The following is a 20238-nucleotide window of genomic DNA, read 5'->3' on the forward strand; positions in this document are numbered from 1 at the left end:
GGGACTTGTTTTTTTTTGTGTTTTTTTTTCTGGATGTTGACGATAATCCTGTTTGAATTTATTTACTCATTGTCACACTCATCACCAATGATGCACGGACGTGCTACAAAGCTTGTCGTTTCGACGCACCCATCCACCAAGGCTCGCATCCAACTAATGAAAGGAAGTGAAAAGGACAATAACAAATAAATATTTTAACTTTAGCTGTCACCGTTGGGGAAAATATTGTTGTAGTTGATGTTTGCAGCGTCGTCGGTTGCAAAAACAGGTAACAAAAAATGCTGAGACAAAACATGAGATCATGCAGTTGCACCGAGTGCCCCGCCATCACACTTTAAGTCAACCGTCAAAAGCCGTGCACGACAGCGACGCCTTACCACCACAGTGTCTTTCAAGCGAGGCCAAGCGTGCATGTCGTCTGAGAGAAAAGAAAAGTAACAAAAAAAAAAAAAAGCAAAACAAAAACAAACAGGGATAAATGTGCGCAATTGGCAGCCACATGAAAAATTACTTATTTTACGGCAGTAGCACATAAAGACATCGAGGAATAATAAGAGAGAGAGCGCGTGTGTGTCCAACAAAATGTTGAAAGAAGCTGAACACGAATATGACTTTTAAAATCCGATCGTCATTCTGCTTAAAGGTCTCTCCACAACCCTCGATAAAAATGGGGACTAACCTTTCTGTTGTGGATATCATACATGAATAGCGCCACAAAAGCAGCCACCTGTCTCATTGTTTATGTATGTATGCATTATGGATAGATAAATGTGTGCATGTTGTACGTACGTATGCATATCTGATTGGATAATGGGGTGGATAGGACAGGGTACACGCCTTAGAGATGGTTAATCATCTGATCGAAAGACCCACTGGGTCTCAAAGCAAGTCTGGACCTAATGATTTTATCGCAAGAATGTTTCCGGTATAAGCCTGCCATTAGATACAAATCCTTTTGATTGTATTCCTTGACTTTTGACAACTTAACATTGCTCTTTATCGTCTTAGAATTATTTAGATAGGAAATCTTTTTGATGCTGAATCTCTTTCTCTTCTAGTTCACTCGAAAATGCAAGCAAGCCAGCTGATGATGTGGTAGGGGCAGGGTACGTTTATAAACTGGTTTTCTCCTCCATCTTCTACCTTCTCTAAAATAGTACGGTTGTTTGTTTGTTTGTTTTTGGCTTTTTTTTTTCAGCTTCGTCGTGTGCTGCTTCCATGTGGATGCAACAAAGATCTGTACACATAAACTTTATTGGCTGACTCAGGCGTTCATGTAAGTTAAAGGACTAGAGGGATGCAATTTTTTTTCCTAACAATGGATAAAACTCAGTGCAACATACCAATGTCCCCAAATTGGGTAAAAACCCTCTGCCGTTCTCGAGATATATGGACCTACAAATATCACAATGCACAGAAAGAGGTAAAAAACAAACAAAACCGTGAAGTCACGTTGTCTCCAGCTCTCCACAAAGCAAAGGTGTACACTATCTTGATGTCTTGTGTTGTTGACATCTTTCTGTGCACGACAAGCATCTTGAGAGTGGACAAATTACGCATTCGCCCAGACTTGGGGAAATATCCACTCCTGTAGCGAACTTTGCTTAATCACTAGAAAAATGTGTGCACTCCAATAGTCTTTTCCGAATGAATTCTCGTAAATAAGATACACAATGGGAATGGAATATATAATGCAGATGACTTAATTTCATTTCGAAGAGGGAAATCAACGCATAATTAAATATAAAAGTAATCGAGAACACGCATACAGAGCGAGCGCTTATGAGGTCACGCATGCGCAGCTTGACACACTTTCTGGCTGCTCTCTCCATCATCCAGCAACATTTAACTGTAGCTGGCCCTCGGCACTCATAGCTTTCACTTTCGCGGTTTGATCATTTGCAGGTTTGCAATTAATAATTTAATGGGAATTGGAGGGGAGGGGGATATTTTGTAGCCTACTGTGGAAAACTGCAGGCGACAAATGAAAAAGACTAGAAAAAGAAAATAAATCTTTTTAAAAAAAATGTCTAGTATTCAATACATGCATAAAATATTGTTATTGCTTAATACAATAAATAAATACACACATTTCTTTAAGTTTCATAGAAAGTGTCAATTCTCTATAAAAAAAAAAAACAAACAAAACAAAAAACAAAACAAAAAAAAAAAAAACAACAAAAAAAAAAAAAAAAAACATTCACCAACAGAAACAACGAAAAAAAATCAAAACTTAGATGGGGTCGGACGAAACGCACGTGCTCTCTTAATTGTTGAGAGGGCAGTTTGATCGGCCCTCACCACTCGTTACACAATGTAAACTTCACTAATACAGTATAAACTTTTTTAAAAAAAAATCGCCCCCAGGGGTCGGCCCCACAGTTGAGAACGCTGCCGTGCTTCCCACTCGGCTCTTAAAGAGTGAGATTTGAGTTATCAGAGAAGGTAAGTATTTGAGTTGCGAGTTGCACGTGTGACATGCCGTGCCCTAGATCGTTGAACCATGTTCGTTAACCCTTCGATCGCAAACCTACGGAATATTTTACCTTTCGTGCACGTGCAATATACAAGTCTGTGTGTGAGTGTGCTGGCGAGCGGTCTTTCTTTCCATCACAAATAAAGAAGGCGAAGGTGAACGAGGGGCCTGTCAGTTACCTGCGGAATGCTGAGGAGGGCGTGGGGAGGTGGGGAGGTGGGGATGAATGGGTGCTTGAGGCTATACCTGTCTGGGAGACGAAGGTGACGGGCTTATCGCCTGGAGTGATTCACTTCCTCCCGGCACGTGAGGCCGCCGTTGGCGCCACATTCCGATGTATCAAACGCCGGACCCTCGCAGCCGCGTGGACACAGGTTCACCGTCACCACGTCACCAACACGTACCCTCCGGCAGATGGCGCGGCGAAACGTGTTAGCTCGAGCGTGGTGTGGGAAATGGATGTTTACAAATACGGGGGAAAACAACTTTTTTTTTTTTACATCGTTTAGACAAATGACACACAGCAATAATAACTGAACAAGAATTACATCATCTTATAGGGGTGAAGACCATAATGATATCAATGTCAGAAGTATTGAGCGATCGAATTTAACCTGATGTAGATTAGTGACTGCATCCTGCTGTTGTAGCTGTTACAAGCACCTGTCGCAGTGTTGACAATTACTGTGGTGTAGGTGTGCGTGTGGGTTGAATGTCCTGTATGGATATATGTATGTCTGCCCATTGTGTTGTGTGTGTATATATATACTCATATTATGTTTGTATATGTGCGCTGTATCAATTGTTCTCCTCGACACGATATTTGATTTAATCGTTTGTCTATTGCGCGTCCAGGAACTGTGTTTAACAGCACCCATTACAACCCACTGCCTAATTTAATACCCATGGTGCGCATGCCTGCTCAAGTGTATATCTGCAGTTTGGCGCTCATCCACTACGGCGAGCATCGCTAATGCACAGATAAAGTAAATAATGCTTGTAGAGGAAACCACGACCGACAGTCATCTTTCAAGTAAACAATTATAATGTTTCCCTAACATTCACATATCACGTACTGCGTGATCAATAACGACATGATGCTGTGGCGTAGTGACCGGGAAGGGGCAAGGGGGTCAGCCCCCCTTAGAAAAAATACTGAGGATGCAAGAAGGTCGATCGTTCATTGTCAGCCTGAAGTCCCCTCAACCCCCAAGCGGAGCATCTGCCTAAGCCACTGGGACGTACAACTACACGCTTAGTAAACAAATCGTCGAAGGTTGGGATTATACATTTTTAAAGTGCTGCGCAGAAACCATGATGGGAGAGGGGAGGGGAGGGGAGGAAATTAGGAAGTTGATCCTATGCAATTCCAATCAAGACAACACGTGCAGGAAATGAAGAACAAAAATTAATGCACTATCAGACAATTTGGTTTTATCTTGGTCTAATTCCGAGCATGCAAAATTTAGGAGAGTTTTCCTATCTCGTCCAATACGCCACTTCGACCCACACAGATCCTGTTCTTATTTTAGACTGTCCCCCAACCCACCCCACTTCGTTTTTGGCATCAGCCCATGCCGAGCGCAGGCCATTTTGCTCGAGCAGACGCCGAGTCTTTGGCTCGTCCGCGCATCTACAGTGTAGGAACTTCCGGCTTGTTACACGACGAAATCATGTCTCTAGGATAGGACTTAGTGAGCGATTATTTGGAATCTCTTTCTCTTCGTGTGTAAAACAATACTTCTGAAAATGATGTTCCAAAGATTCATGACGCTAGAGTGAACGTGTCTGTGCACTATTTTTCGATGCGCAGTGGACTGTATGAATGGCCAGACGCTTCGCTACGTGACTCATTTATCGCTGCGCGTTATCGCCATTGTAGTGTTGTTTTGTGACAGCGGAGTGTGCATGTGTGTGTATCCCGCACAGTAGTTCAAACTATCCAGTTCAAATTGACTCGTATGGCTGACCTTCTGCGCCATGGCAGCCTTCGGCGACGACCTGGAGTCAGATGTTAACCGTTTTCATGAAGATCTCAGTCTTTTTGAAGTGCCCTCTCCGCAGTCCTACTGGCGCGAGGTAACAGCAATGCGATCGGATACTTCTGCCAGCGATGACTTCCGACAAAAACAGAACGTTTACATGAGCAGCATGCAACAACAACGCAGCCAGGTGCAAACAGTGAGGTATTCGCCGAAAAACACTTACGCGGGCACAGTTCAGACGAGTGAACACCGGGCAGCTTTCTCGTCGTCTTCGTTGAGTGTGAGAGAAGCCAAGCCCCCCATCCCTTCGGGTTGGTCGGGGCTGGGTACCGGAGGAACTGTTGTGACCAACAATGCAACATCCTGGCAAGGTAAGGCTACTGGTGTTCCCCATCATCCCCATGTAATCAACCCTGGGGAGAGTCGTGGCGTTGTGATTCCAGGTTCGTTGTACCCGTCTCCCCGAACAGGGAGCATGGTGCAGTCACAGACAGTGCAGCAAAGTCATCAGCAAACGATCTATGCTAACTTGCCTAGCGCTGGTATGAACACAGGCTCCAGCTATTCTAGCCCTCGATCCAGCCTGGGCAGCGGCGGGGATTCAAAAAACTCTAGCCCCCGAACTAGCCTCACTAACCCCCTCCCCACCTCCCTATGACCAGAGGTTTGGGAGTCCACGCTCCAGTGTTGCCAGTCCGCGATCAAGCATAGTTTCTCTTGAGTCCAAACACTCCAGCCCACGTGCAAGTCTTACAGGCGTGCTGTTGGATAAATTTCCATCACCAAGAAGTAGCCTGGCTGGTGGTCCACAGGATCGGGTGGCTCTACAGCGGGCATTGGCTGGACTGGAGCAAGACTTATACTCAAATGTATCGAACATGCCGCCCTCTTTCACTTCTCTGGGTCCACGCAGTGTCCCTCTCCTAAGTGATAATCGTTTCAACGAACCAGCACCACCGCACATTTACACAGACCCACGGATGCGTACTTTACCACCACAACCGCCGGCCAGCATGCAGTCTGGTCACAGCAGTTCTAGCCCTACTCAAAATGGTGTGCACTCTTTTTCCAATTCCACGCCAGGAGGTTTAAGTAATGGGGAACCTTCTCCACCGGTTATTCCTGCAAGGGTTCCTTTACACCCAGTCAGTCAATCTGATGCAGAGAAAAAACTGGCAGCACTGACACAGCAACTGGAACGGGATATGAGGCTGGTCAGTCCTGGTCCTCATAAAGCATCCCCAGAGACTCCTCCAGAACCTCCACCTCCCTACCATGGACCCCATGAACTGGAGATGACATCATCACTTCAAAGCCAGCCAGTGCAAACAGGACCACCACTAACAAGGGCCCACACCCAGGGCAAGACCCCTGTCCGGCTCATTGCCCCTGTTCAGGGGGTACAAGTGCAGTCCACACCTTCCCAATCCAGCTCTGGGGGTAAAGGTTTGTCATGGCAGATAACACCACCCCGTGGGGTGGGACCATCTGAGGCAGAGAAGAAGTTGGCAGCATTGACCCAGCAACTAGAAGATGAACTGGATCAGGTTCCGCAAGGAGAATACTTTGGTAAGTTCCAGTCTAAACACAGCTTTTGTCGGTGTTCAGGAAAAGCATGTATACTCAAATATTTAGTTGAAAAACATTTGCAATATTACATTTTTGTAGTTGCCTCCTTTCAAACTTCAGACCCGTTTGACCAGTATATTATTTATCTTTTAAGGAAACAGTGTTGCAGTATACACAGTCATGCAGTATACTAGATTTTAATCTATCTTATGTGATTCACTAATGGTGTGCAAGATTATCGCTAATTGTTGGGGATGACAGCTAGATAAATCTCATTTGATGTGGGGCTTTGATGGTGTTTTTCAGTTTGTGTTGCTTCTGTGATTGAGGCACAATAGCATTTAGTGTACATTACATTGAGCCGTACAATGGAGGTTGGGGCTAAGATTGCAGAAATATGGACTGATGCTGATAGGGATGGGTGGGAAGGGTTAGGAGAAACTTTGCCCTTTGTGCATTTGACATCAGGAAGTAAAATTTAGTATGAGAAAAACAGGATGTTAATGAGTAATTATAATTTGCTTTTATACAAATTATTTTAGCACTTACTGTGGTCTTTGTGCATTTAATACCAGGAAGTAAATTTAGCGTGAGAAATACATGATGCCAGTGAGTAATCATAACTTGCTTTTGTACTAAATGTTCTATGTTTACAATACCCAGGTTTCGATGGGGTTGACATAGCTTAAATATTTAATATCATAAAATTGATAGCAGCTGAATTGCAGCTTTTAAGGTAATTGTAGAAATGAAACTTAATTTTTTTTTATTTGATATTTTTTACAGCCATTTTAGCCAGTTTAGTGCAAAGAGAAACAAATAAGTGTAGCTAGTTTTCACATAGTTTACAAATAATAATACTAAAAAGAATATAAATAAAGGATATGAATCTTTCTTATCATTCTTGAGCAAGTACATGAAAATACATAAAGATGTGTGCATGTACATCTGTGTGCATGCATGCACTCTTTGGCAGGAACTATAAACTGAGGATTTCAGTGAGCTGAGGAAGATGCTGGTTTTTTTTTTTTTAATTATGCACCTGGCTGTTCTAAAGCTTGGTATTCTGCCAAGGCAGAATACTCCAGTGCAGAGTGACAGACTGGGAAATATTTTAAAGATCAGTCTGACATGTTACAAGTCTGGTAAATGGTTTGGCGATTTCTTCTGACATTACCACTATCAATCAGGCTGTAACATGCATGCTGCAGTGCAGGAGGGTAGCTGCTTAACAGTTCCATCACTGTTCATTGACATTATGGGACACTGTTTCAAGAGTGAGAGATTACAAAAAGTGGCACTTCATTCTCAAGGTGCTTACAGACAAAGCTGTTCTGATGATGAGCTTGGGAGGTTTACACACACAGAAGTAGGTTAAATGATTAGGTTTAGCAACAAATTGGAATGATACTATCATACATATCAATTTAGCTGATGCTGAGGGGTACAAATTATCTTATAATTAGTAAAATTTCTGCCTTAGTTTTTTCTCCCCCTACTCACCTACCCACCCTGACCTGAGATCTGGGTTTCTGTGTACTATCCTTCCCATCCTATCATTCACTCCCATCCCTTCTACAACTTCTGCTGCACATCTACTGAGGTCAGAGGGCAGACTCCTTCTAAAGGGTAGGCTCAAGCCGATCCGTTGCTGCAAACCTAGGCGATTAGGGAGCTGTAGGGTACAGAGGTGAGCAGGGGGTAATTTGATTGTCTGACAGAGTGGGTCCAGCAAAATATGGTTTGCAGTTGGAGTCTTACATGCTGGCAAACGTAGCCTTACAGAAAATAAATTAAATTTAAAAATGAAAAGTTAAAGTTAAAATTTAACCAGAGAGCATGCTTTAGTGTTAAGTAAAAAACGCTGTTTAATGGAGAAGTTTTGAGAATGTAGAGCTTAATAAGGGTGACTTTCAAGCTGTTGGAATTTATATCATTTCAAAGAGTTTATGAGAAAGTAAGACTGATATCAGCAATACAGAAGTGTTTATTATGTTCAATCCCTGACATGATGAGTTAATTGAAGGAGTTTGTAAAAAGTTGTATTCTGAATGAATGAATAGCTCTGGTTACATGGGTTACACTTGGGGTGTGCTTTTCAACACTTAGAACTTTTGCTGTCACAAACAGCTTCATTTTCGAAGTGCATAGACTGGTACACTGTACAGTTACTGGCTCTGTGGTGGGGTTTATTTACACTTTTCCTTTCGTTGCATTCTGTGGCAGCAGAACAAGGCCTTTTAAAACAAAGAAAAACATTTCTATTGGAAGCAACAAATGGACTTAGTTTTGTAAGAATGTTTCTCCCAGTTGTATTTTTGTGTTGCAATGTTTTCATTAATGGGTCTCAGTGCATCAGAATTGGGTGTTTTTAATTCAAGCAGTGACAATGTTACACATTGAGTGACAAAGCATGAGAAATGCCAGTGTTGAAGTATTCTTGATGTAAGATACCATAATCCTTAGAAAGTTGACAGTCTTTTGTGAGACAGCTTGCTCTAGGCAGTAGTAAACATAAGCAGTCAGATGCCATAGTTTATACCTGTCTAGTTAGGGTGTGACAGTAGCCACAAAAGCTCAGTTGGGGCTATAAAATGTAACAGTGAGTCATTCAACCTCAAAAGGCCCCATGGGTGACTAATGACACAACAATCTTTGCTGATCAAACTTATCCACAGACTGTTCAGGAGGGTTTACTGCCAGTTCCTGCAGGCAAGTGGACAGGTGGAATGTTTTTTTTTTTTTTTTTTTTATATCTTAACATATCTTAATCTTTTTTTTTTTTTTTTTTTTTTTGATGATTTTATTTCATAATACTTAAATACACCAAACAGATACAAATAAATATACAATATTTAACATCGTAGAAAAAATACAACCACAAACGCACAAGGCACAGTCAAAAACAAGTCATACAACACAATATGCGCACACTTCCATGTCAACCCCATATGAATGTAAGTTAAGCACTTCTCTCAAGCCCTGAAGCAAAGCACGACAGTAACAAGAAATTACATCCAACAATCATGTGACCTAATACCTCCACACACACACATATTTAAAAACACTTTCCAGAAATGTGCAGTTTGTTCTAGCATAAATCAAAATTTGAATGACACACAGACTGCAAAACACTTTCCAGAAATGTGCAGTTTGTTCCAGCATAAATCAAAATTTGAATGACACAAAAACTGCAGCCATATTGTTCTCACAAAAACTTATTTCTCCCAAGCCCTAAGCGCATTTATACAAATGGCTGATAATGAAACAAGTATTTACATATTTTAACAGGGAAGCAAGACAGATAAAGAATGTGAAAAGAAAGACTAACTAGACTATTAAAGAAAGTGTGTGGAGACTGCCAAATGTTGGCAGTAAAGCACGAATTAAGACAATGGATAAAAAATTGCCCCAAAATGTAAATGAAAACAGATAAGGACACCTGAGGCTTAACACATTTAGCAGTTAACACATGGTTGATGACGTTGCCAATGGAAGTAACAGTAAGCAAGACTGTACATTTGTTCTACACCTTGAGGAAATAATAAACAAACAAAAAAAAAAAACAAAAAAAAAAAAAAAAAAAAAAAAAAAACACACACACAAAAAAAAACCACATAATGTACAAAACAAACGCAACAAAACATGGATTGTCACAAAAACACAAACACACAAAAAAAAAAAAAAAAAAAAAAAAAAAAAAAAGGGAGGAAGAGGAATGTGGAAAAGAACAGGATTCGTGGCTTTTCATTAGACCACAATGTAAATGCATTCTCACTTAAAAAAAAAAAAAAAAAAAAAAATACAAATAAAAAATACAGACAGAAACATTCAATGTGTGAAAAAGCTGCTCATATGGTATCCATTTTTGTGCAAAACATTCTGGCTTACTATTTATTGTGTAATAATATTTTTCTACATGATATCTTTTTTTTATTTCCAATACAAATGAGTTCACACTTAGATGAATATTTGAAACATTTGCGACCGGTAAATATAAAAACTTGCCATCAATAGAAATAAGGCTAAATAATCTTATCTGTCATAAGCTCATTTTGGACTCCAAATAGTATTAACTGTTTCTTTACTTCTATCTGCTCACAATGAGCACATTTTTCTTTTAACTTAGTAAAGAGATCATTTCAAAATTTTTAACAAATACAATCAAAAAACAAGTGTTTCTATAGATTCTTGACTGATTGCAGAAGGTGCAAAGATCTGAATCTCTAAGTTTTTTTATTTGATATAATAGTGGTGTTTGTAGCTAAAACACGATGCAAAATACGATATTGAAACACTGAAGTTTTGTATCCATTGTAACAATAAAAGGGTGAGCAAATATTGTCCCCACTGAAGGTCTGGAAAACTTTTTCCCATTTTCTAATGCATGTAGGAGGCGTCTGTGGACACAACAGTTTATTATATACTTTTGTGCCTTTTTTATGCTTGTTTATGGCTAACAGTGGTGCATAGCATGTAGTATTTCTATCTGATTTTTCCATAAGTGACCAATCTTTTCTTTTATATCTGACAATGGCCATGATTCTACTGTAATACTCGAGAAAGTTTATATTTTTGCCATGGTATTTGTTGGAATATTTCAAATTTCATAGGTATTCCATTATTATCAAGTAAATCCCAATTTTCATAATATTACAGTTTAACCATTTTTCTACTGTTTTTGTGTGATCATTTTGGACAGAAAGTTATTAAAAAGTAACGGTTCATGCAGAAATTCTGTAAGTGCAAGGGTAAATCTAATGCAAAAGTTCAGAAAAAATAGCGAATACATTTCCAAAACACATTTGTTTCAGCAATATTTTTCCAGAAAGTATCCTCCATACTGTTGAAATTTAAAATCTGTGGATGAATTGAATTCAAAAGGTACTTCCAGCTGCTTTGATGTACAAATCCTTCCTTATCATGTCAGCTTGAGTGCATTATGAAAGCATTGATATCCATTACCTTTAGTCCCCTTCTGAGTATTTCCTGATAACAGTGGTTTTTTTAATTTTGTGAATTTTCTTTTCTTTCAAATGAACTCAAAGGCTGACTGACTAATTTTCTTAAGAATATTCTTACCAGGACGGGAAGAGGTAATAAATAGATGAGTAAATAAAGACAGTATAAGGGATTTGAATACAGCGTTTCTCCCTATTGGTGTGAGATTCTCGCCTTCCATTCCATATAATCCTGTGCATTTTTTAGTAAAATTCTTTTGGTAGTTAATATTTATCACGCTTTCAGGTCTAGAGAGAAAGTAATATACCCAGGAACTGTAAATGTTTCGGGATTCCATTGAATTTTTATTGAGTCATATAGCGTGTCAAAGCAGCCTCGGACTAATACCCAATCAAATTGCAGCAGTTTATCAAAGTTAATATTGAGACTGAAAAGAGCAAACTTCTCCAATTCCAAACAGTTGCTTCAAAAGATTCTTTAGATCCATCAAGAAACAATACATGTCGTCAGCAAATTGTGACCTAGGAATGATTTGCTTCCCACAACTATACTTTAATATCAGCTTATTCTAAGTAGAATGGAGAGGAATTTCCGCACATATAAGGAAGATATATGGTGAAAGAGGATCGCCCTGTCTGCAACCTCGTTCTATATCGAAACGCGAGAGACACAGCCATTTACAATAAGGCAAGATCTGCATCTTTTATAAAAACATTTACCCACCGTAAAATCTGGTCCAAAATTAAACAGTCTAAGGCTTTCTGAATAAATGAGTGTGCAATGGATCGTCTAGCTTTTCTCAAGTCACTAGCAGTAGCAACCTGGCTTCCGCTGTAAACTGAGTATAGTATATATTCATATACTAGTCTAATATTGTCTGCAGTCGATCTTCCTTGCATAAAACTCTCTGATCCTCGTGAATAATAGATGGCATAACTCGCTTTATTCTCTGGGCATACAGCTGAGGCAATTTTATATGAACATTTAATAAAGGATTGGCGCCAATTTTTTTAACAGATGTTTGGGTTTGTCTCCTTTTGGTATTAGTGTTATAACCCCTGTCTCTGTGTTACAGATAAACTGCCATTTTGAACCCTCATTTAATGATCTTATTAGAAATATCTAAATCTTTCAAAAGAATTTGAAGAACTCTACTGGGAAACCATCATTTCCAGGGCTTTTATATTCTTCATTTCTCTAAGAGCTCTGCATGCTCTTTTTCTGTTATTAAACCTTCTAATTCATTCTTCATCTTCAGTTAGTATTGGGAAGTTATTTTCTCCAGACAGTTTGGCTTAAACTCATTAATTCAGACTCCTTACTTCTATACAATTCTCTATAATATGCTTCACATTTTCTGTAATCAGTTTTTGATCGCAAAGGATTTCCCATTTTCTTTCTCTATTGTCTTCATTAATTTACTTACAAAATGTTTTTCTCTAAATTACAAAAGTATTTAGAATTTTTTCTCCTTCGAAATCCTTGCTTTCGATCGTATCCTCAATCCTTCAACTCTATGTTCCTAATATCTGTAGTTCATTTTGCAGTGCTACAAGCTGTAATGTGGAGTCTTCAGTCATGTTTTCTTCTATGTTACTTATTTGTTGTTTTAGCTTCTCTCTTGTAATCTGTTCTTCTTTTTGGCAGATGCATAAGCTATACTGGCTCCCTAATCTGTAAAAGTAACATTTCAAAAAAAAGTTGATCACTTATTTGGAGGTGAAGATCAGAAGGAGATATGGAATCCAGTGATTCACGACAATATGGTAAAGCTGCATATTGTTCTCTAGTCTCGCTAATAACCTTCTTGGCTAATTGTATGTACTCCTCATCTTTAAGAAGGGATTTATTAACAGGTGGAATGTTATTTGCAATAAGCTGGATTTTTTTTTTTTTGGTGTGGTGGGGTTAGAAAAGAAATAGCAGGTACTTAAGAAGTGCATCAAAATATAGTTGTGAGCACATGGTCCTGCTATTATTTATAACTTAATTCTTTCCTATCAGTTCATTTTCATCATCATTTCTTACTAGAAGAATTGTGTTTCGATAACTTTCCAAAAATTACTAACCAAACTAGTTGTTTTGAAATGTAATTCAGATTCCTCCAGTGATAAGAACTGGATGTCATAAAATGCCAAAGAAAAGTTTTAATTAATTTAAGGGAAACTCATAGTGTTTGATAAAAGTAATGATAAATTAGTTTTTCGTTTACTTTGCTTTTCACTAGATGGTATGTCTGTTAAAATAAATGTAGCCTGATCTTAGTAGATAAAACAGAATTTATTTCTGAGCACATTAAATAAGGAAAGAAGTTAGCTATTTATATCACAGGTGAAGGGAGGATTACTGTTTGTAGAATGGTTGCTATTCTTTTCTCTTATAAACTGATCCTGTTGATCTGTGCTCTAGCCAAGGTCACTATCTCAGTACACCCTGTGCACAGTGCCAATAGAAGTGTGTTCTTTTCCTTTCTTGTTAGTACCTGGATAAAGTCTTCAAGTAACAACACTTCAGTACAAGTGTTGGATGGTGCTAAAGCGGTGGGTAATTCAATAGTGAAAGAATTGTATCATTCACTCATGTGTGCATGTGAAATTGGATAGCGGGTAATAAAAAAGTGGGTGGAAGTGGAAACTCTAAAGAAGTGAGAACCTTTTTGAACTTAAACAGGTGAAGTACATTGAATATAGAGGTTTTGGGAAATGTGTGATTTAATTTCTCTCTCTTGCTCTCACACACAAACACATATATAAAGAGAGATTGTTGATGTATCTGTGGAAGGGAATTTAGTTTTTGAAGAGAAGGCACCTGTAAGTCATCTAAATGCATGTTGCATACTTGTTTGAAGCTGTAGACATCTTTTGCACCAGCCAACCACAACATCAAAGATTACTTTGCTTGTACAGCAGCATGTATGCCTAGACTACAGGCCTGCCTGACTTCACTACACTGTAGGCTTCATCACAAGCTACATCACAGACAGCATTCAGACTCCTTTCACACACGGTTTGTTTGTAGAGCTTGGTTTGACATCTCACCAGTTGTCAGCTTGTGGAAACATGCATCACTAGATAATGACTGCAGGAGCAACTGTTCGGTTCGTTGCTTTTCAGGATGTAAAAATAGAGTGCATACTGGCTTTATTTTAACCTCAGTTTGCTAGACCAGGACATTTTAGAGAAAGGAATATTTTTAAGTTAATATATTAGTTTTTTTTTTTTCTTTCTGTTTCTCTTTCCCTGTCTTTTTTTATGGTATCTTATAGAGTCTAGTGGGACAAGAATTAGAAGTGTCACAAATGTCCATGGTTTAGTCTTCAACTCATGAGTGTCAGAACACTCATGTATCCAGTTGTGTGGAAGGAGTAAAAACCACTGCCAGTAGTCTTCCAAGACTGATTACTATTGCAGATATATCTTTATGAATATAGACAAAATAAGTCTCCATTGATGCATATTTTAAAGATAAAATGTGTTGTCATAATGACATATAAAGTGGATAGTTCTTTCATGTAAGTAGTAATGTGAAGTTGCAGTATTTTAAGGGTTAGCTTCATGATCAGTTCTTATCTATTTGCTGAATATCTTATGGTATGGTCAAGAAGCTTGCATTACTAAATATGGCAGACATGATTTACATTTACAGGAATAAATGAAAAAGAAATGAATGACCTCAGGCTGAAATAGGTTTAAACCTAAAATTTTTGCATCAAAATATGCCACTTCAAAAATGGCAGTGGCTACATACAGTTCAGTTAAACACCACAAGCATCTGATTCAGTGGATAGCCACAGCAAACAGGGGACGGTAGTGACAACCATGCATCGACACAGAGAATGCGGAACTTGATGGGGTATCGTCTTCCAGGTGTGCTTGAAAGGTTTCCACGAGTATGGTGCTGGTATTTCGATGGTATGTGACTGGTAATCGTAATGGATCTGGTTGTGCATGTCAGTGATGACCTCTTCGTGCATGTCACCATTGAACCATGGTCACGCCGGGCGCTAGAACAGAGTAAATGGGGGAGGGGAGCTGTCCTCCCATGAGCGATCGAAATGTCCCCCTCCTTCCGCCTTTATAACGAGGTTTGGGGGGAGGGGACATGTTTGGGGTTTCGGCATCCTGAGTCGATGGCAGGCAGTAGATGCAGGACAACGGGCTTCAATTGTTCGCCAAACTTTGCTCGGCTCGACGGAGGAAGGACGATAGTGGGAGGTGGAGGGTTTGGGTGCCTCGGGGTGGAGGGGTGCGACTGGCGGCTCCGCCTTGCGGCATTCTCTGCAAGCTGTCCACGGCAAGGAAGATAACCAGGTCAGCCGAGAGTGGTCCGCCCTTGTTGGCGCTTGCGGCATGGCCATCATCCAGGTGACTACCCAAGCTTGGGGTCGGTCCTTAGGTCGAGGAAATGAAGGGACGGGTCACGCACAAAGTCCCCCTAACCATTTGAACCTTTAGCCGAAACAGCTGCTAGGGGCCCGGTATTATTATCAGCGGTCTTTGAATAACGAGGGCTGCATTCCAGCGAGTGTCGCTACAGCAAGGGCGGAGGAGAGAAAGTTGGGGTAGGGTGGGGTTGTGTAGGAGAGGGGGAGAGAAATGTTGAGGAAGCGATCAAGGCATGAGAGGGGAGGGAAAGTGAACTGAGGGAAGGTGGTGGTCAGGAAGCGCAGGTATGAGACAACAGTGTGGCAGAAAATGTGAACAGATGTCACTCCCAGCCCAACAATTCCGCGTAACAACTCTGCGTGCCGCGCTGATAGTATAGGTGAGCTGGGCCTGCCGATGCCAAAGAAAAAAAAATTAGTAAAAACTGTGGAGGTTTGCATGCGTTGTTCGTTTCTGCTTATCTCTCACTAGACACAACTATTAGCGCTGGTGAAAGGCCTTGTTATTAACACCCTGTGTGCTTGTTTCAAAACAGAAGCGACCGTTGTGAAACGTCGCAGTAGCTCAGGCTCCTCCCCCCTTTGAGGGGTTAACCTGTTTAGTCTCCCCCATGTCAGGGTGCTACTGAATTAGGGAACCTATATCACGTACACGGAAATAAGATTAAATAACAATTAAATGATGTTAAGAAGAGATTTCGTAAGCTCCCAGTCTGAGATTGTTCAAGTTCGTGTTCATCTTGAAAGATCTCAGCCTTACACATAACTCAGTGAAGTTGCTATATATATATATTTACTTGTATTTGAAAGTGTCCGGTGAAGACCTTTAACACAAGATGTACTAATGCAGAATCTTGCACGATGTCAAGATTGTCGATAGAAACGCTGTTATTATTATTGCTGTCGATTATCTTGTTCTCATGGTGGCATTGTAACACTTTCTAGGGTTCTTGATCAAAAGACCTCGTTTGTCATCTGTCGCACCTGTGGTTGTTCATGGTAGCTCAGTGGAATCTGTGGCATGTTTGCATTATTGGTACTGCATTATTTTGGCCACCGGACCTCGGAGGGTCCGAGAAGGTGGGAGCGGCGTGTGATATACAAAAGAGGGGGGCGGGGGAGTCTTGTTTCTGACATCTGATTTACCCTTTGTTCGGTCGCATCATAATCAGGATTGTGCTGCTGAACATGTGACTTTGACAAATGTTTATGCCTCGACCATTAGGCGCCACTGTTCAGGCAGGTACGGAGAAATGTGACACTATAGCAGTGTGTCCTGTTAGGACACCCCCTTCAGGACAGTAAGAGGGTTGAGTGTAAAAAAAAAAAAAACAAACAAACCCAAACAAACAAAAAAAGATGAGGTCGAGGTATGTGCGTGAAAGCGTTAGCCTGACAGGAATGGTGGCACGACTGAAAACTAGGAGTGGGAGTAAAGGTTAAAGGGCAGTTGTTACTACAACCTGCAGGACGTGGGAATAAGAAAGGCAAGACACAAAGCAGGGATCCCCACCTTCATAATCAGAACGATCTGCGCTCGCTTCCCTGTTGGGTTTCTTTTATTCCCACCAGACTCCAGTCGGTCGAAGAAAAGCAGTTGCAGATTGCCGATGGCAGCAGAAAAAAAAGCAACACAAAACAAGAAGTGTGGTGTTGATCAATATCGATACACCCTGTATTCATGTACCTATATTGTAAACTCTGTGTACAAATATTAAGGGGGTCTTTTTCATGCTTTTGTGTAGTGGGTTTTTATTTTTATTAAATCAAGTTTTAAGTTGGAAAGCTGTCCACAGGAATTTACAGTGTAAATAGGAAGAGTGATAAAATGCTCCAAAAATTGCACAAAACCCCTCCCCACACCATTTTTTTTTTTTTTTTTTTTTTTGCAGTTCAGCTCACTCCATTAATTTTTTTAAGTTATAGATTATAAACTGATTCCACTAATTTAGTCAAGTAAATGGTTTGTAAAGTCATCCCTTAACCCTTTTCAGTCATTGCAGAGTTTTGTTTTCTCTGGGTTGGGCTTTTGTGAGAGCTGTGCCTATCTCGCTAATGACAACTCTGTTGTTTTTTGTTTACAGGCCAGTGCTACACTTGTGGAGAAAAAGTGACTGGGGCAAGTGAAGCATGCCAAGCCATGGGCAACCTGTACCATACCAGGTGTTTCACATGCTGCTCGTGTGGTAAGTTACCTTTCATGTATAGGTAAAACTCCTACATTGATGTGTAAAAGTCTTTCATGCACCGATGTAACCATTGTGAGCATTTCTGAAAAGATATTGCCTGACAGCATTGCAGGTAGATAACATCATCATGAGTTGTTAGCCACATTTTCATTCTTCTTGGCTCAATCTGTTAAGCCTTCTATACTAAGCTAAGCCACCATTGGCTGCTTACAAGCAGTATCCTTAAGATTTCATGCATGCCCAGAAAAACCAACATATAGCTTAATAAAATGTAAATCTTCACATTAAATTAAAAATTTAAATCTATACTGCCATTTTCAGATAAGTTTAGCCACAGAACTTTAAACTAGTTAAAACATTAAGTCATTAACTTTCAGTTAGGTCTTCTGACCACATGTGAATATTATTGCAAAATTAAACAGTCTAAACAAAAAAAAATCTGTTAGGTCACAATGAAAGTTCATATTTGATTTTCATGAAATTTTGTTAGCTTAATGTGAATGGATATTACATTTTGGCCAAGCTTCATTTTGAATTTAATGACAATCTGAGAAGGTGGTAGGTTAGTCAACATGCGTGTATCATATTTGTGCTTGTCCTTGACACAGTTTTTTGTGTTTGTGCCACAGCTTACATGTACTGTGTTTATGCTTGACACAGCATGCTTCCTTTCTTCTGTCAATGTGCCATTTTCATTAGTCTGTGGGTGCTGTCTTTATTGGTTGCCCCAGTAGTCTTGATAACCTTTAAATATTGTGTAATTGAAAAAAAACTTCCTTTCAATGTCAAGGCTTTGATTTTTTAAAATTTCCTTTAAAGAGAAATTTACACTAAAAAGAGTTACAGTAAAAGGCTTTGTAGATTTTGTGTCAACAGACAGATGCAATGTGAGAAAGGAGTGACTAGAAAAGATGGAGGGTAGATTAACTGCCAAATAAATTTGTAAGAAGTCAGATGCAAAGTGAGAAAGGAGTGCCTAGAACAAATGGAGGTAGATTAATGCCAAGTTTTACCCTACCATTCCTACCTAGTGATTTCAGAACTTTGCAGTACAGTTCCTGCTACATGATGCAACAAAATCTGTTTTAGTGAAAAACCTAGCATTTTGAAGAAAGCAAGTTGGTGTCTTCTGGTGGTTCTTGCCTTGAAAAAGTAGTATATGTAGTAGTGCTATGTTTTATTGTGGAATTTATATACCATTTACAGCACAAAGAAGTTAATACACACAAAGTGGTATAATAGCATGTGACAGTGATGTGTGAGGGTGTGATTGTGTGTGGCAGATGAACAATTGGCAAGTGTTCTGCATAGTATATATGTTTATTGAACTGATGGAGAAGCATTTGAGTGGAAATAACCCTTGTACCAGATTGTTTTGAAAAGGGCCTTATTGTACCAGATTGTTCCCAAAAGGGCCTGTGGAAAGGGTGCAAAGGTCAGATGGATCGGACATGCATAGAATTCCTGCCCTCTTGATGTACTTGACCAGAGAGTAGACAGTTACTTCCCCTACTTCCTGCCTGGGAGCTGACTAAGGCCCTAGAGAGTTTTAGCATTCCATGTCTTCCTTCCTAAGCTCATTGAAGCTCTGTGCAGGTGAAATTATACTGACGTCAATGGAAATGAATCACACTTTTTAAAAGTTTAATTGGTCGAGGGATCTGTTAAGTACAGAAATTTGAAAACAACTGAAGTACATGCAGTTTTCAGGTATCATCATCACTTCAAGACCAGTCAGTTGCACTTGCTTAACTGAGTCACACTAAATATTTCCCTTATTGCAGGAACATTACTGGCCACAAATTTTTTTTTCCAATATTAGCTTGTTATTTTGAACAAACCCTTCTGATGACACCCCCACCCCCAGATGTGATACCAGATGTGAACACATCCCAGCAAGTTGACATATAAACATATAACCGAGAAACAGTTAATGTTTTTATGACTTGTTGTAATGTTTACTGTGCATGTTTATAGAATGTGTGTGTGTACATGTGTAACAAGAAAAAATTGAGAATTTCTTTGCAAGATAGCTGTGGGCATACCTGCCTTAACATACAATAGAGGATATGCTACTAAAAAAAATAAAAATAAAACATGTCATAGCAAAATAAACGTGTTATTTGGGAAAATATTGCAGCAGCTGTTGACAGAAGATTATTTTTCTAGGAGTATATTTCTGTAAAACTACATTTGTCACCATTTGCAAGAATCAAACAAATCAGGTCCCTTGGCCATGCAGTGACTTGTTTGCCACACATATTCCCTAGCCAGTGTTGTGGAGTTTGATTACCTGTTCATTGTGGCCTGTGACCCAGCATTTAGAAGGCAGTGCAGGAAAATCCTCCGGCAAACAAAACTCTCCATATCACAGCATCTCCTGGAGGGCACAAAATGACTCACCTTGAGTTTATGTTATGAAACTCCTCAGGTTAATCAGTACCCAAACTGCACAGTAGCCCAGAAGGTTTCCCAGGCATACCGTGTTGTATCCCAACAATCCCTGTTGACACTTGTAGAGCCTCCGCCAGGATTTAAACTTACTACCCATTGTGCGATGGGGTAGAGATGTTATTTTAATAAGTGATTGCCTTCTGTGAATAGGTTGTGGGCGAGAGACAGGTGGTGCTGACAGTGGGAGGGACAAAAATGTTATCAGGGTGTCAATGGAGG

At 39.8% G+C, this 20238-nt stretch overlaps 1 protein-coding gene across 1 annotated transcript in view; it reads left to right on the forward strand.

Moving 5' to 3' along the window:
- The first annotated feature begins 3739 nt into the window (after positions 1-3739).
- LOC112553373 (Wilms tumor protein 1-interacting protein homolog) overlaps positions 3740-20238 on the forward strand; it is a 35636-nt gene continuing 19137 nt past the window's right edge. The window contains 3 exon segments of the mRNA XM_025220543.1: positions 3740-5097; positions 5099-6030; positions 17461-17562. Of these exon segments, the coding sequence (XP_025076328.1) occupies positions 4457-5097; positions 5099-6030; positions 17461-17562 (1675 nt within the window). The 5' untranslated portion in view covers positions 3740-4456.

Source organism: Pomacea canaliculata, linkage group LG12, assembly GCF_003073045.1.
Source record: "Pomacea canaliculata isolate SZHN2017 linkage group LG12, ASM307304v1, whole genome shotgun sequence".
NCBI lineage: Eukaryota > Metazoa > Mollusca > Gastropoda > Architaenioglossa > Ampullariidae > Pomacea > Pomacea canaliculata.